General features: G+C 38.6%; 1 protein-coding gene across 2 annotated transcripts in view; it reads left to right on the top strand.

Moving 5' to 3' along the window:
• The window catches only part of PTPN4 (protein tyrosine phosphatase non-receptor type 4), a 189,493-nt gene that overhangs the window by 160,593 nt on the left and 14,078 nt on the right, over positions 1-14,822 (top strand). For both annotated transcript variants that reach the window (XM_065931385.1, XM_065931386.1), the window contains exons 23-26: positions 1,696-1,842; positions 4,808-4,936; positions 10,912-11,060; positions 12,599-12,734. In XM_065931385.1, coding sequence (XP_065787457.1) covers positions 1,696-1,842; positions 4,808-4,936; positions 10,912-11,060; positions 12,599-12,734 — 561 coding nt within the window. The remainder of the gene's footprint in view (positions 1-1,695; positions 1,843-4,807; positions 4,937-10,911; positions 11,061-12,598; positions 12,735-14,822) is intronic.

Raw genomic sequence — 14,822 nt, 5'->3', positions numbered from 1 at the left:
GTACCATCTTTCTAGAGTCCCTGTATATGTGTTAGTATACAATGTTTATCTTTCTCTCTATGACTTATTTTCACTCTGTATAATAGACTGTAGCTTCATCCACCTCATAAGAACTGACCTGAATGTGTTCCTTTTTATGGCTGAGTAATATTCCATTGTATATACGTACCGCAGCTTCTTTGTCCTTTCATCTGTCGATGGACATCTGGGTTGCGTCCGTGTTCTAGCTGTTGTAAACAGTGCTGCAGTGAACGTTGGGGTACATGTGGCTTTTTCAATTTTGGTTTCCTCAGGGTGTATGCCTAGGAGTGGGGTTGCTGGGTCACATGGTGGTTTTATTCCTAGAATTTTAAGGAACCTCCATACCGTCTTCCATAGTGGCTGTATCAATTTACATTTCCACCAACCATGCAAGACGGTTCCCTTTTCTCTACACCCTCTCCAGCATTTATTATTTGTAGACTTTTTGATAGTGACTGATTGCAGAGTAATGACCTATAGCCTGCAGGAAACATTACTTATTGCATTACATAGTGTGTGCACTGAAGAACCTTTCAAAAATCCCCCAAATTCTGAACTCCAATGCATATTTGAACCCGTGGTTTCAGATAAAGGCTACATATGTGTATATGGTATTATCAAATTTTCTAATATTTCAATCTAATAGGTAAAAAATGGTAATTTCTTACAGTTTGATTTTTACTTTCCTTTATGTGAATTAAGTTGAGTACATTATTCATTTAAGTGCTTGTTGTTGTTATTGTTCAAAGTGTTAACAATAGTATGGTGAGTGAGGTGAAAGTTAAAGTCGCTCAGTCGTGTCTGACTCCTTGTGACCCCGTGGACTATATACAGTCCATGGAACTTTCCAGGCCTGAAAGGCTGGAGTGGATAGCCGTTCCCTTCTCCAGGGATCTTCCCAGCCCAGGGATCGAGCCCAGGTCTCCCCCATTGAAGGTGGATTCTTTACCAGCTGAGCCACCTGGGAAGCCCAGAAGTAAACACACACACCTTTTGAATTCAGTGTTTAAAATATAATAGGATGATAGTTTATCTTCCCCAAATAGTTACAGTCTTACTTCTGAAAATAATGAATTTAAAATACTTGCCAATCTTTTCATGCTATATATATATTATATATAATTATATGCATATTATGTAATATATAAGCACATATATAATATGAAAAATCTAAACTAAAGCAAATGGCAGAATTTTTGCTCCTCACAAAATTTACTAATAAGCTAATATTTAGAGACTTTTTTTTTTCTTTTCCATTATAACTTATAAGATATCAAATATATTCCCTGTGCTTTGTAGTAGAACCTTGTTGTTTATTTTTATATATAGTAGTTTGTTTCCTGTGTAGAGAGAAATATTCTTTATTTCTATACCAAGAATCTGCCTGTGAAACAGGATTCTCTGTATAGATGCTTTTAATTCCATAAGAGTGCTTTGGAAAATATTTAATTTTCTGTTTCCACTAATTGAAAGATAAGTATATATAGCTACTGCACATTGCCAAGAAACTTCTTTTTCAAATAAAATAGTTGATAGAGATTTGTATTACTGACTTTGTAATTTATTGAGATTAATTGCATTCAATTATTATTTAGTAGATGATTTTCCTATATTTGATCCTAGGAAAAAGTAATAATGCAAAACAATTTGGGTTTTGTGTCTTTTTCTTTTTAGATGGAAATTCCTTCTTCTAGAATTATAAATCAGTACATTGCTTGTCAAGGGCCATTACCACACACTTGTACAGATTTTTGGCAGATGACTTGGGAACAAGGCTCCTCCATGGTTGTGATGTTGACCACACAGGTTGAACGTGGCAGAGTAAGTCATACTTGAATCTTACACATTGCTCAGACATTTTAAAAATTACGTTACATCTATAGTTAAAATATTCATATTGATTTAATCTCTTTTGTAACCTTTAAACTTCCTTTCTTACGGTGTCATGATTAAAATCACGCTTTTAATAATCATGGTTCATGGCTTAAAACTACAACTGACACATAATGTGTTAAAAGAAATATGATGTTAGCCATTATTATTATTTAAATGGACTAATATATATATTTGAATAAGTGATTTGTATTTATAATGTGTGAAGAATTCATACAACTTAGCCATAAGATAACAATATCCCATTTAAAAATGCCCAAAGGATCTGAATAGATGATTCTCCAAAGAAGACATTCAAATGACCAATAAGATCATGAAAAGATATTCAGCATCATTGGTCACCAAGGAAATGCAAACGAAAGCTACAATGCGATACTACTTCATAGCTAGTTGGATAGCTAAAGTAAATACAACAGAAAATAATCAGTGTTGGTAATGATGTGGAGACAGTGAAACCTACTGTCTTGCTAATGGATTTGGTGAAATAGCAAGCCACTCCAGTACTCTTCCTTGGAAAATCCCATGGACAGAGGATCCTGGTAGGTTACAGTCCACAGGGTCGCAAAGAGTCAGAGACAACTTGAGCGACTTCACTTCAACTATCTTGAAGACACCATATCAGTTCTTCAAGAGGCTAAACACAGTGTGACTGCAGCTCAGCAGTTCACTCGTAGAAGAAATACCCAAGAGAATTGATACATGTCCAGACAGAAACTGGTGCACAGATATTCTCAGCAGCGTTGTTCTTAGTAGGCCGTAGGGAGAAGCGAGATGTACCAGATAAAATATAGTGTAGTCATACAGTTGAATATTATTTGGCAATAAGAACGTATGAAAAAATGATACATGCTGCAACATGGGTAAAGCTAGAAAACATTATTCTAAGTAAACAAAGCCAGTCACCAAACACAGCGTGTTTTATGATTCAGTTATATGTGATGTCGGAAGTAGGCCCCAGGGAGCAGAAAGAAGAGCAGCAGTCGCCCAGGCCTGGGTGGAGAGAGAAAGGCGGATAGAGGAGCTGCGTGGGCGTCACTAACGGGCGCGGGTCTTCCTCTGCGAACGATGCGTGTATTCTAACAGCGACTGTGGTGGTGGTTACACAGCCCTGTGGATATTCTAAAAGTCATAGAGTAGTGTGTTCTAAATAGCTGAATAGAATGTAACAGAACTGTATGTCATTAAATCTTTTTTTTTAATCCTAATTTATGAAAGTAAATGGATTGCATTTCCCATTTTAGTTGAAGAGTCTTTCTTACTATTAAATCTAAGAAATAGCAAGATTAGTATATCATTTTGCCACCCTCATAGTAATAATTAGTTCAGGCAAGAATTAATGATGAATGATAAAACACTGGCTGGACACTTGTTGTAAACAAGATATTTGCAGTTATATTTGCAGTTTCGAGATATATCTAAAAGACTCTCATTACAAAGAGAAGAAATGACAAAAAAAAATGTCGCTTGTTGCCAGATCTCTGTGAAGGGTATATGTTCAGTTCAGTTCAGTCGCTCAGACATGTCTGACTTTTGTGACCCCATAGACTGCAGCACGCCAGGCCTCCCTGTCCATCACCAACTTGCGGAGATTACTCAAACTCATGTCCATTGAGACAGTGATGCCATGCAACCATCTCATCCTCTTTCGTTCCCTTCTCCTCCCACCTTCAATCTTTCCCAGCATCAGGGTCTTTTCAAATGAGTCGGCTCTTTGCATTAGGTGGACAAAGTATTGGAGTTTTGGCTTCAACATCAGTCCTTCCAATGAATATTCGGGACTGATTTCCTTTAGGATTGACTGGTTGGATCTCCTTGCAGTCCAAGGGACTCTCAACGGTCTTCTCCAACACCACAGTTCAAAAGCATCAACTCTTCAGTGTTCAGCTTTTTTTATAGTCCAACTCTTACATCCATACATGACTACTGGAAAAACCATAGCCTTGACTAGATGGACCTTTGTTGGCAAAGTAATGTTTCTGCTTTTTAATATGCTATCTAGGTTGGTCATAATTTTCTTTCCAAAAAGTAAGCATCTTTTAATTTCATGACTGCAGTCACCATCTGCAGTGATTTTGGAGCCCAGAAAAATAAAGTCAGCCACTGTTTCCACTGTCTCCCCATCTATTTGCCATGAAGTGATGGGACCAGATGCCATGATCTTAGTTTTCTGAATGTTGAGCTTTAAGCCAACTTTTTCACTCTCCTCTTTCACTTTCATCAAGAGGCTCTTTAGTTCCTCTTCACTTTCTGCCATAAGGGTGGTGTCATCTACATATCTGAGATTACTGATATTTCTCCTGGCAATCTTGATTCCAGCTTGTGCTTCCTCCAGCCCAGCGTTTCTCATGATGTACTCTGCATATAAGTTAAATAAGCAGGGTGACCATGTACAGCCTTGACGTACTCCTTTTCCTATTTGGAACCAGTCTATTGTTCCATGTTCAGTTCTAACTATTTCTTCCTGACCTGCATACAGATTTCTCAAGAGGCAGGTCAGGTGTTCTGGTATTCCCATCTCTTTCATAATTTTCCAGTTTATTGTGATTCACACAGTCAAAGGCTTTGGCATAATCAATAAAGCAGAAGTAGATGTTTTTCTGGAACTCCCTTGCTTTTTTGATGATCCAGCAAATGTTGGCAATTTGATCTCTGGTTCCTCTGCCTTTTCTAAATCCAGCTTGAACATTTGGAAGTTCACGGTTCATGTATTGTTGAAGCCTGGCTTGGAGAATTTTAAGCATTACTTTACTAGTGTGTGAGATGAGTTCTTTTGAAGGGTATATGGGAATTCATTAAATTATTTTTGTCACATTTCTTTAAGCTTGAAAGTTCTTAAAATATTTAAAAAATTGGAGAACCTAAATTGTCTGTTTCTACAATTTATTGATACCAGGTTAAGTGTCACCAATATTGGCCAGAACCCACAGGAAGTTCATCCTACGGCTGCTACCAAGTCACCTGCCACTCAGAAGAGGGGAACACTGCATATGTCTTTAGGAAGATGACACTTTTTAACCAGGAGGTATGGAAACGGGGGTGCCTACTGGTTAGAGCTGTTATGTTCAAGGTAAAGGCTTTGAAAGATGAAAATGTTTTTAATCTTGAGTCCTAGTTATCAGGAAATACAAAAAATTGTTCAACTATTTGCTTCATTAGGATATGCTGGAATCTTATGAAATATGTTCTGTTAGTGTAATATTTCCAATTTCTGTAGCTAAGTATGAATAATGAGTGAAAAAATAATTGAGTAAATAATACTATTACTATTAATATTTTCCCAGTTCATAAAACATACCAGGGTGTTGATTATACATTTCTTCCTCCAAGTAATATCAGTAAGGTATTAGAGTCCATCTCCAATGGAAGTGGAGATGGACATGGAAATCACAATGGACAGCTGTTAGATTATTCCCCTTTTTAATGAGCATTCTTGCCTTGAGAACTCCATGAACAGTATGAAAAGGCAAAAAGGTATGACACTGAAAGATGAACTCGCCAGGTCAGTAGGTGCCCAATATGCTACTAGAGAAGAGTGGAGAAATAGCTCCAGAAGGAATGAAGAGGCTGAGCCAAAGTGATAAAAACACCCAGTTGTGGATGTGTCTGGTGGTGAAGGTAAAGTCCGATGCTATAAAGAACAGTACTGCGTGGAAAGCTGGAATGTTAGGTCCATGAATCAAGATAAATTGAAAGTGGACAAAGTGGTCAAACTAGAGATGACAAGAGTGAACACTGACATGTTAGGAATCAGTGAACTAAAATGAACCAGAATGGATGAATTAAATTTAGATGACCATTATATCTACTACCATGGGGAAGAATCCCTTAGAAGAAATGGAGTCTCTCTCATAGTCAACAGGAGTCCAAAATGCAGTACTTGGGTGCGGTCTTGAAAGCGACAGAATGATCTCTGTTCCTTTCCAGGGCAAACCATTCATTTTGGCAAACCATGACAGTAATCCAAGTCTGTGCCCCAAGCACTAATGCCAGGAAGCTGAGGTAGAATGGTTCTATGAAGACTTACAAGACCTTGTAAAACTAACACCAAAAAAAAAAGATGTCTTCATCGTAGGGGATTGGACCACAAAACTAGGAAGTCAAGAAATACCTTGAGTAACAGGCAAGTTTGGCTTTGGAGTACAAGATGAACCAGGGAAAATGCTAACAGAGTTTTGCCAAGGGAATGCACTGGTCATAGCAAACACCCTCTTCCCAACAACACAAGAGATCACCAGATGGTCAATACCAGAATCACATTGATTATATTCTTTGCAGTCAAAGATGGAGAAGCTGTATACAGTCAGCAAAAGCGAGACTGGAAGTTCACTGTGGCTCAGATCGTGAACACCTTATTGCAAATTTCAGACTTAAATTGAAGAAAGTAGGGAAACGACTGGACCATTCAAGTATGACCTAAATCAAATCCCTTATGATTATACAGTGGAAGTGACAAATAGATTCAAGGGATTAGATCTTACAGATTTACTGAAGAACTATGGACCGAGGTTTGTCACATTGTATAGGAGGTGGTGATCCAAACCATCCCCAAGAAGAAGAAATGCAAAAAGGCAAAGTGGTTCTCTGAGGAGGCCTTACAAATAGCTGAGAAAAGAGGAGACGTGAAAGGCAAAGGAGAAAAGGAAAGATATACTCATTTGAATGCAGAGTTCCAAAGAATATTAAGGAGAGATAAGAAAGTTTTCCTAAGTGAACAATGCCTAGAAATAGAGGAAAACAACAAAATGGGAAAGAGTAGAGATCACTTTAAGAAAATTATAGATACCAGGGGAACATTTCATACAAAGATGGGTACAATACAGGACAGAAACGGTATGGACCTAACAGAAGCAGAAGATAAGAAGAGGTGACAAGAATAAACAGAAGAACTATACAAAAAAGACCTAAATGACCCAGATAACCACGATGGCGTGATCACTCACCTAGAACCGGACACTTGGAAAGTGAAATCAAGTGGGCATTAGGAAGCATCACTATGAACAAAGCTAATGGTAGTGATGGAATTCCAGCTGAGCTATTTCAAATCCTAAAAGATAATGCTGTTAAAGTGCTGCACTCAGTATGCCAGCAAATTTAGAAAACTCAGCAGTGGTCATAGGACTGGAAAAGGTCAGTTTTCATCCTAGTTCTAAAGAAGGGCAATGCCAAAGAAGGTTCATAGTGGCACACAGTTGCACTCATTTCACATGTTAGCAAAGTAATGCTCAAAATTCTCCAAGCTAGCTTTAGCAGTATGTGAACTGAGAACTGCCAGATGTTCAAGTTGGATTTAGAAAAGGCAGAGGAACCAGAGATCAAATTGCCAACATCTGTTGGATCGTGTAAAAAGCAATTTTTTTGCTTTTTAATTCTTTATAAAAAGAATTCCAGAAGAACATCTACTTCTGCTTCATTGACTATCCTAAAACCTTTGACTGTGTGGATTACAACAGACTGTGGAAGTTCTTCAAGAGATGGGAATACCAGACCACCTTACCTGCCTCTTGAGAAACCTGTATGCAGGTCAAGAAGCAACAGTTAAGACCAAACATGGAACAATGGACTGGTTCAAAATTGGAAAAGGAGTACGTCAATGCTATGAATTGTCTCCCTGCTTATTTAACTTGTATGCAGAGTACATCATGTGAAATGCCAGGCTAAATGAAGCACAAGCTGAAATCAAGATTGCCAGGAGAAATATCAGTAACCTTAGATATGCAGATGACGCAGATGACACCACCCTTATGGCAGAACGTGAAGAGGAACTATAGAGCCTGTTGATGAAGGTGAAAGAGGAGAGTGAAAAAGCTGGCTTAAAACTCAACATTCAGAAAACTAAGATCATGGCATCTGGTCCCACCACTTCATGGCAGATAGATGGGGAAATGGTAGAAACAGTGGCACACTTTTCTTGGGCTCCAAAATCATTGCAGATGGTGATTGCAGCCACAAAATTAAAAGATGCTTACTCCTTGGAAGAAAACCTATGACAAACCTAAACAGCGTATCAAAAAGCTGAGACATTACTTAGCTGACAAAGGTCTGTATAGTCAAAGTTATGATTTTTCCAGGAGTCATGTATGGATGTGAGAGTTGGACCATAAAGAATGCTGAGGGCCAAAGACTTGATGCGTTTGAACTGTGGTGTTGGAGAAGACTCTTGAGAGTCCCTTGAACAGCAAGGAGATCCAACTAGTCAATCCTAAAGGAAAGCCATCCTGAATATTCATTGGAAGGACTGATGCTGAAGCTGAAGCTCCAATACTTTGGTCACCTGATACAAAGAGCCAACTCATTGGAAAAAACCCTGATGCTGAGAATGATTGAAGGCAGGTGGAGAAGGGGACGACAGAGGACTAGATCATTGGATGGATCACTGAATCAATGGACATGAGTTTGAGCAAGACCCGGGACTTAGTGAAGGATGGGGAAACCTGTCGTGCTACAGTTCATGGGGTCACAAAGAGTTGGACACAACTGAGTGACTGAACATGAAATGAGTGGAGAAGACCAATTTCACCATCTCCTCATTATTTAAGAGGGCAAGATTGTAGGCAGGACACTGTAACATCAGGCAGATTGCTGCTGTTGTTTAGTCAGTAAGTCATGTTCAACTCTTCTGTGACCCCAAGGACTGTAGCCTGACAGGCTCCTCTGTCCATGGGATTTCCCAGACAAGGATACTGGAGTGGGTGTGATGACAGCTTTTAAATTGTTAGTTTTCCTTACCTGCTCCCTGAGTCCCTCCATTTGGCTTCCAGATTAAAGCCAGAAGTGCAAACTGATGAATAAATGCCAGCTCAGTAACCCAACTGGAAGATGTATGTGGAGGCAGAATCTGCTTGTCTTATCAGACTGCCAGCGCCTACACCAGCCATCTTGGGGCAAAGGGGCTGTAGGAAGAAAGGAGTGATTGCTGGAGAAGAGCCAACATCACAGGCATCCACGGTGAAGCCCTCGGAGATGAGACCACATCCCCCCTAACCCCACTCACACACTGCTCCTAACGCACCCACTCCCTGAGAGTGTCAGGAAGAATCCAGTGAGATGGGACCTTGCTGACCAGAAAGGAAAGGAGCTAGAAGTTGTGCTAATTATACTGCAGGCATCTGACACTGAGTAAAGCTGAAGTTACAAGAAAATACAGTTTCAAAATCTTATGGGCTAGAGATACTATCAGAGTGAATTTTGGGTTTGGGCATGTGTGCTGTATAATTCATGGTCGTATATAACAAAGCAAGCCAAGAAGCTGTTTTTTTCATTTTCCTAAATAGACATGAAAGATGAGCCTGTGTATGGTCAGTGATCACATCAGGTAATATGTATATCCTGTTGTTCTCCACCTGCGAATTATCCGTAGCAGTTTTTATGTTATAGTGGCTTTTCTTTGCAGTCCTGAGTACCTCAGAATTATGCTGTGACACAAATTGGTTTCTAAGGTTTGAGCCAAATATAATTGGGAAAATTAATTTGCTGCCATAAATACATACGTACATAGATGAATAGATGGACAAACAGGTAAACACTACCCCCAAACTTAATAAAATATGATTTTAGTTACCCTCCTTGTAGATTACTGGTACCATTAAGTTCTTTTGTTAACAATAATAGTCAAAAGTATTCTATATTCAGTTCAGTTCAGTTCAGTCGCTCAGTCGTCTCTGACTCTTTGCGACCCCATGAATCACAGCACACCAGGCCTCCCTGTCCATCACCAGCTCCCGGAGTTTACTCAAACCCATGTGCATCGAGTCGGTGATGCCATCCAGCCATCTCATCCTCTGTCGTCCCCTTCTTCTCCTGCCCCCAATCCCTCCCAGCATCAGGGTCTTTTCCAATGAGTCAACTCTTCCCATGAGGTGGCCAAAGTATTGGAGTTTCAGCTTCAGCATCAGTCCTTCCAATGAACACCCAGGACTGATCTCCTTTAGGATGGACTGGTTGGATCTCCTTGCAGTCCAAGGGACTCTCAAGAGTCTTCTCCAACACCACGGTTCAAAAGCATCAGTTTTTTGACGCTCAGCTTTCTTCACAGTCCAGCTCTCACATCCATACATGACCACTGGAAAAACCATAGCCTTGACTAGATGGACCTTTGTCGGCAAAGTAATGTCTCTGCTGTTAGAGGCCTTAACCATCTAGCGTTAGTTACCAGGTTGAACTGAGCTGTCTCTGGGAATTCTTGTTTCTTGAGCACCTTTACTTTCATTTCTCTGGAAGGTCACCCAGTGTAGATGACAGTAACCAGATCTCCCAGTGTTGGAATCTGACTGTGAGTATATGATTCCAAACAGCTGTGTCTGGGTGATTTGCAGGTCCTTGCAATGAATCCTTTTAATGTTAGACTGTCCCGTTTAGGTGTAGATGTTGTTTCGTTTTTCATTTGAAGAAAATGAGACCATGAAACACTGTCTTAACTGGGGAAATTGAGATTTGAACTAAGATGTATACATTCAATACCTTACTTTCTCCATTATACCAATGGAGAAGTTGGTTCCCAAAGAAGAATTAAATCCTGATTTGATTTTGTGTTTTATGGTCTCCAGTTTTTAACCTGCATTTACTCTGAGATTTTATTTTCTTGATGTCCATCATTTCACTTGTGCTTATCAGGATTAGCCCAACTTTGTTCATAAAAAAATTTTTTTTAACCTTTTTTGCTTACCTAACAGTTCTTTAATTTTGTTTTAAACTTTTCTCTGGAATCTTAATCTGTTTTTGTCTCTTTACTTGATTATCATCCTAAAAATACAAATATAGAAATTTAGTTACAAGAAGAGTGATAATCCAGGTGACTGATACTTAAATGGATACAACTGTTTCTATAAAGTGGTTTCTTCCCTTTTCCTTAAACTTTTGAGTTTTATTGAATCTATATATTACTTTTGGGGCATAATGAAAGTAGTTTCTTTTGCTTCTAAAATTAAAATGACATGAATGTTTACATATATTTTAAGAATTGTCTCTAAGTCAGTTGCATTATCTTTCATTTATATGTAGAAAAATGAGAGTCGTCCACTCACTCAGATCCAGTATATAGCCTGGCCTGACCATGGAGTCCCTGACGATTCAAGTGACTTTCTGGATTTTGTTTGCCATGTACGAAATAAGAGGGCTGGCAAGGAAGAACCTATAGTTGTTCATTGCAGGTATTTTATTTTCTGTCTTTTATGATTGAGTAACTGACTAGGTTCTGTCTGAACCACCAGTGAAGCCCAGAAGGGAATGGCAACCAGTGCAGTATTCCTGTCTAGGAATCACCATGGAGAGAGGAGCCTGGCAGCCTCTGACCCCCGTGGAGTTGTAAAGAGTTGGACACTACTGAGTGACTGACTGACTAAATAGGTCATTTTTAAAAGGGAATACGTACTATATTTTGCCCTTAAGTTGTGATCGTCACTCTGGTAATTAGAACTCAAAGCTGTGTTCTGAAGGTAGAAAGCAAAGAGTATGACCTAACATACAATTGGCAGAAACTTTATTACCATTTAAAAGTAAAAATAATACTAGTTCTTAGAAGTTTGTCTTTTTCCTAGTCAAACATCTCTGAAATTGGGTTATGTCTTAAAATTAATGGTATTACAGATTTGATGAAGTAACAATATTGTGAGAATTAGATTGCATCCTAGGGTTTGGATTTCCCCCTTCAGCAAGGTACTCCATCCTGGCTCCTCCTAAGACCTTTGATTGGCATTTCACCTCCTTGGAGTCAGTTCAGTTCAGTTCAGTTGCCCAGTCATGTCTGACTCTTTCCAACCCCATGGGCTGCAGCACACATGGCTTCCCTGTCCATCACCAACTCCCGGAGCTTACCCAAACTCATGTCCATCGAGTTGGTGATGACTCCACCCAATACTACCTCAGGATGTGCCACTTCCAGGAGCTCCAAGTGAGAATAGCGGACACCCTCCTTCCTTTCAGATTCAGGCGCCCATCTGCCCTCAAGGGACTGAAATCAGTGACTCCAGCCTCACTGCCACAGGCCCAGAGATTAGGAAGGAGCCAGGAATTATTTTCTCCTTCTCCTTGTTACTTCTGTTAATAAGTGATTTGATTCAGAGGATGTATTAAGGTATCTCTTTATCCTTATACTTTCCAGCACTTTTTAATAGCAGACTTTCACATCCATCAAAACAGATTGTAGACCAGGTATTTGAGACGCAGTGACAGGAATGGTGGGCACATTTGGCTGTTGCATATCCTTAGTTCTCAATAGCTACAGAATGCTCCACAAGGTTGTTCTTAACTATCTCAGTGGTAAAGTTTAATGAAAATTAAATTTGGCTTTAAAAGCTGTTTTTTTGAGTGTTTTAGTTATCTTTTTTGCTTTTGTTAATGATTTATTATTGTAATTCTCTTACTTTGCATTTTAAATCTGTTATGTCACTAATCTTCTATACCTTGTTCAGATTTTATAAACTGAAATGTAACGCTTTTAAAATTGTATATTTGCAACTAACAGTGGGGAAGGGATGGTTACAAACCATTTATCTGTATTAAGTGAAATTTTTTTGTTGTTTTCAAAATAGTTTCCAGTTGCCTTGTCACTTTTGTTAATATAAAATATTAAAATCAAGTTGTTCTTCTACTGTAGTATGATTCAGTTCTATAAGTTTCTGCACAAAAGGCATAAGAAGTTTAGTAGATCAGTATCAGTAAGACTTTGCCCCATATTTGTCCTTTTTAGTGCTGGGATTGGAAGAACTGGGGTTCTTATTACTATGGAAACAGCCATGTGTCTCATTGAATGCAATCAGCCAGTTTATCCACTAGATATTGTGAGAACAATGAGAGATCAGCGAGCCATGATGATCCAAACTCCTGTAAGTACTACATACCTCATGTGTAAGTGTATATTCTCAACGCCATGGTTTTTTGTTATCAGTGTATGTTCCAAACTGTACTTTTCTCTTTTTAATTCTCTTCCAGGAGTTAATAACCCTAGCATAGGGATTGGCAGATACTGTCCATGAGCCAAATCTGGCCTGCCACTTGTGTTTATAAATAAAGTTTTATTGGAAACAGCCACAGCTATGTATTTACATGTTATCTATGGCTGCTTTCACATTACAGTAGCAGAGCTGGAAAGGTGCAACAGGCCACCATGTGATTGCAAAACAAAAAATGTTTGCTATCTGGTCTTTTACAGAAAATGTTTGCTGACACTACCCTCACTTGCTAGTTCTTGACTGCTTCAACAGGTACAGGGGAGCAACTTATCCTGTGTTACTTAGTCAAATGGAATGCTGAGAACGATAGTATCCCTAGACTAAAGAATCTTGATAGACCTGCTTTCTGTGAAGTAGCTGTGGGGAAATTGCCTCTCTTTTTTGCTTAAGAACTTAAATTGCAACAGCAAAAATCTTAGAAATTCCACTATGGAGAACAGTATGGAGATTTCTTAAAAAACTGGAAATAGAACTGCCATATGACCCAGCAATCCCACTTCTGGGCATACACACTGAGGAAACCAGATCTGAAAGAGACACGTGCACCCCAATGTTCATCAAAAATCTTAGAAATTAAGGTATTAACTTACTGTATTCTATAATGACTCTGAATTATGTTTCAAGAATCAAAAGAATTTTAAAGTTAATATTAAGATTATTTTTTATATTAAGCCATTGTGGAATGTTTGCATTGTTGGCGGCATTAAGGTTACTCAAGTGAGTTGACCTATGTGGTCTAATAAATGCCTGCTATATTATTAGCATTTAATTATAGAAAATTTCAAACATACACAAAAATGGACAATGTAATGTATTGAACACTGTGTTGCATACTCAGCCCTGGCACTGGCCATCATGTTTCTTTTATATGGCTACCTACTCTCCTCGACAGAGGATGAGATGGCTGGATGGCATCACCAACTTGACATGAGTTTGAATAAACTGTGGGAGTTGGTGATGGACAGGGAGGCCTGGCCTGCTGCGATTCATGGGGTCGCAAAGAGTCAGACATGACTGAGCAACTGAACTGAACTGACTCTCCTCATATTTGAAGCAAACCCTGGACACCATATCATTTTGTCTATACGTATTTCAGTGTGTTTCTCTAAAAGAAAAGGAATGTTTTTCCTTCTAAACAAAACCATAATACCACTATCACACCAAATTACAATTAACAATAACTCTCTAATATTAGCAATAGCCAGTATTCAGACTTCCAGTTGTTTCATATTAATCATGTCTTCTCACATCTTAGAATAGCTTTATATAGTTCACGTACCATAAAATTAACCTTTATAACAAATGTGCAGTTCGTTGGTTTTTTTAGTATATCATGGTGTTTGGCAACCATCATTGCTGTCTAGTTTTAGCACATTTTCATCACTCCAAAAAAGGTACCCTGTACCCATTTTTCCTAGTATCTTCCCCAGCCTTCCCCAACCTAATCCAAGGCAACTATTAATGTACTTTCTATCTTCATAGGTTTGCCTATTCTGGACCGTTCATGTGAATGGAGTCATATAATTTGATCTTTTATAATTGGCTTCTTTTAATTAGCTTAATATTAAAAGGATATACATTCTGTAGTATAATCAGTACTTCATTCCTTTTTCACTGAATAGATACATATTCTGGATTGTTTCCACTTTTTGACTATTGTGAATAATGATACCATAAGCATTTGTATATATGTTTTTGTGTGGAAATGTTTTCATTTCTCTTGGGTATATACTCAGGAGTGAAACTGCTGGGTCATGTGAGGAAGCGTTCAAAGCAGATGTACCATTTTGCAGTCCCCTGGCAGTATGTGAGCATTCCATTTTCTCCACATCATTGTCATTGCCTGTCATTATCTTTTTTTTTATTTCAGCCATCCTACTAAATATAAAGTGGTATCTTATTGTGGTTTTGATTTGCATTTCTGTAATAAGTAATTATTCATGTGGTCATTTATCTGTGTAT

Source organism: Muntiacus reevesi, chromosome 3, assembly GCF_963930625.1.
Source record: "Muntiacus reevesi chromosome 3, mMunRee1.1, whole genome shotgun sequence".
NCBI lineage: Eukaryota > Metazoa > Chordata > Mammalia > Artiodactyla > Cervidae > Muntiacus > Muntiacus reevesi.
The sequence above is the reverse complement of the archived record's forward strand: the minus strand, read 5'-3'. Positions and strand labels throughout refer to the sequence as shown.